The sequence below is a fragment of the Orcinus orca genome, chromosome 6 (genome assembly GCF_937001465.1).
Source record: "Orcinus orca chromosome 6, mOrcOrc1.1, whole genome shotgun sequence".
Taxonomy (NCBI): Eukaryota; Metazoa; Chordata; class Mammalia; order Artiodactyla; family Delphinidae; genus Orcinus; species Orcinus orca.
In genome coordinates, this window is record NC_064564.1 from 112,673,405 (window position 1) to 112,676,751 (window position 3,347).

Sequence of the window (3,347 nt, forward strand, 5' to 3'; positions counted from 1 at the left end):
TGAAGCTAAGCATAGTGGTAAAATTGGTTATGGGCACAACTATGGGGTCATTATATTTTACAAAGGACCCAGTAGGGGAATGGTGACAGATCCAGCATATCCAGCCAGAGGAGGCAAGAGACGGTGACATTTGTACAATAACATTGCCTTTCCAAGGATGACAGTGAACTATACACATGCAAGACAACAGAGAAGTTAGGAGAAGCTTTTCTTTTTCATTCATGAGATATTTATTAAAATAACACATTTAGGGGAAAAAAACAATACAACTGTATACATCATTACTGAAAACTGTATACCATCATACAAAAAAGGATTTCATTTTGGGAAATTGATTCCTAATTTATGGCAAGTTTTACTTTCAGAAATAAAACCACAAAACAACACAATCTAATTCAATCTCAGAGGCTGGCATGCTGAGCAAGGAATGTTCTTATTCTTTGTAGGAGCTCCTTCTTTACACTGTCGGGAACCAGGGCTCTGCCTTTTGGTGTGATTTCAGCCACCAAGTCATCAACAGTAACGTGTTCTAGTCCTTTTTCTTTAATTACCTCTTTACAGTGTGCCTTCAACTGATCCTTCCAGCCACATTCAATTAATTTAGCTCTCAGTAACTCTTTGAGGAGTTCTCTTTCTCCAGTTTCTCTATCAACTTTTGGTTAATTGCTGCTCTCATCTGCACATCTTTGGTCATCTTGCTAACCACCATCACCGCGGGCAAGGGCTGTCCCTTCCCAGCAACGAAATGACCCTTGCGCCGATGACCGTTACCTACAACATTCTTTGGCTGCCCAGACCTAGACCCCAGGAGAAGCTGTAAGATTAAAGAAAACATGGGGGGCCTTCCCTGGTGGCGCAGTGGCTGAGAGTCCGCCTGCCGATGCAGGGGACGCGGGTTCGTGCCCCGGTCCGGGAAGATCCCACATGCCGCGGAGCGGCTGGGCCCGTGAGCCATGGCCGCTGAGCCTGCGCGTCCGGAGCCTGTGCTCCGCAACGGGAGAGGCCACAGCAGTGAGAGGCCTGCGTACCGCAAAAAAAAAAAAAAAGAAAACATGGGGGAAAGGGGAGAAGGCTTGTTGACTGTGACTGTAATGAGGTCAAGAGTATAGGTAATGTACACATAAACAAACATTTTTTTTTTTTTTTGCGGTACGCGGGCCTCTCACTGCTGTGGCCTCTCCCGTTGCGGAGCACAGGCTCCGGACGCGCAGGCTCAGCGGCCATGGCTCACGGGCCCAGCCGCTCCGCGGCATGTGGGATCTTCCCGGACCGGGGCACGAACCCGCGTCCCCTGCATCGGCAGGCGGACTCTCAGCCACTGCGCCACCAGGGAAGCCCAAGTGTTCCCCATTTTGACCACTAAAGAGGTAAGCTATCTTTTGTTAGATCTTCCCATTTTACCAAGTACTTGCATGTATGGGCTCCATAGGTATTGTACATGAAGCCAGTCGGAGTTCCAGTGGGTGGCTGCCCGTCCGGGAGCCGCTCAGCTTTAGAAGCACGATTTCCCATTTTCTTTCAGTTTTGTCTTTTTATAAAGTCTGAACAATTTCTAAGGTCAGAAGTGTGCTGCTTATGAGCTTGGCTCCTCAAGGTGTCAGCCTTGAGTTGGTTCTGCTCTTCTGCATCTCAGTTTCTCTAGCTGGCTGTCTAAATCCAGAGCGGGGGCTCTGAGCACTGAATGACCAGTTTGTGTGTGTGTCCCTGGGAGAGCCGTAAATAACTTAAAGTGTTATGATGGGTTTCCCTGTGGGACCACTACTCATCACCAGGATTAATCCTCAGATACTTCCACTAGGTTCTTAGTTGCCTGAGGACACCTCGTGCCCACAAGGAGCAAATATCCCTTTTCTTCAGAGACAAATAGGTTCAATTTCTTGTTTTGTTGTCAAATAGTTTGTTCAGACCATATGTACACAATCTTTCCAATTTAAGCCAAATTAAATAAGGCCATCCAACCTAGTTCACTCCAAAGTTCCTTCTAGGATTTCCCTGTGTAGGAAATCCCCCCCAGGTCCCTGCCTAGGAAATTCCTCCTAGGTCCCTTCCAGGAATTGTATTGGTACTCCCTTAAGACTCCAAGTCTTAAAATTTTAACAGCTCAGATAAAACTCAGGACCGTCTGATGGGATTAACAGATGCACAGTAACATATATAAAATAGATAAACGACAAGGATCTACTGTATAGCACAGGAATCTATATTCAATATCTTGTAATAAACTAAAATGGAAAATAATTTTTTAAAAAAGAATATAGGGCTTCCCTGGTGGTGCAGTGGTTGAGAGTCCACCTGCCGATGCAGGGGACACGGGTTCGTGTCCCGGTCCGGGAAGATCCCACATGCCGCGGAGCGGCTGGGCCTGTGAGCCATGGCTGCTGAGCCTGCGCGTCTGGAGCCTGTGCTCCGCAACGGGAGAGGCCACAACAGTGAGAGGCCCGCATACCGAAAAAAAAAAAAAAAAAAAAGAATATATATATATATGTATAACTGAATCACTTTGCTGTACGCCTGAAATTAACACAATATTGTAAATCAATTTTACTTCAATTAAAAACAACTCAGAACTGTCCAGAATGAGGTCAGATACCAGGAAGAACTCACCCAAGCACCTGAAGGGTGCTGTGAAGCCTGGAGCTCAAGGGGCTTGTGCTTGGTACTGAGAGCTGGTCCAAAGTACACCCCATGTGACCACTGGTGGGTTTCTCTGATATCCTGCAGCCTACGCCAAGCAATGTTGACAGAAATCATCAATAATCAATCCATAATAAAGAACAGGAAAGAGTTTGATTCGCGCCAAGCTGAGGATGAAAGCCCGGGAGAAGCCTCTCAGTAGGTCTGAGGACTGCTCCGTTGAAGCATGGTTCCAGCATAGTTTTCTGCCTTACAGAACAAAAAACATACATCACCTTGAACGGACTACATTCCTTCAAGGTTTGAATAGAGGTAGATTTAGTGTACACAGCGAGAGAGCAGGACCCTGGTGTCTGGGAAGGGAAACTTATCTCCAAGTGAGTGTCAGCATGAATGCCATATTCTCATTTTCCACACAGATATTCTTTACCTTAACGATGAAAGTAGATGTACTGTGTGTGTTTGACAGGCCTTGAGTCAAGCTGTTTTACTTCACACAAAGTTCAGGGTGAAGCATGCATAAGCCAAAATGACGTCCCCGTACCTCAATATGTGAAACATTTCTCCATCAGAATGCAATCACCTTACTTATCTTTCTAATCTCTTCCATGGTTCTTAGCCTGTTAAAATTTTCTACTTCCTAGCTCAATTTTGATAGTCTATATTTTGCTGAAAAATCATATTTCCTTTGGTTATTTCAACTTATTACCACA

General features: G+C 45.5%; 1 protein-coding gene across 1 annotated transcript; it reads right to left on the bottom strand.

Annotated features, from left to right (window-relative positions):
- Nucleotides 1-215: 215 nt before the first annotated feature.
- LOC101285080 (transcription and mRNA export factor ENY2-like) lies at nt 216-801 on the bottom strand. The gene is given in 2 exon segments (XM_033427523.2): nt 216-644; nt 647-801. Coding segments are annotated over 2 exon segments (306 nt in total). The 5' UTR covers nt 710-801; the 3' UTR covers nt 216-401.
- Between the last annotated feature and the right edge of the window lie 2,546 nt (nt 802-3,347).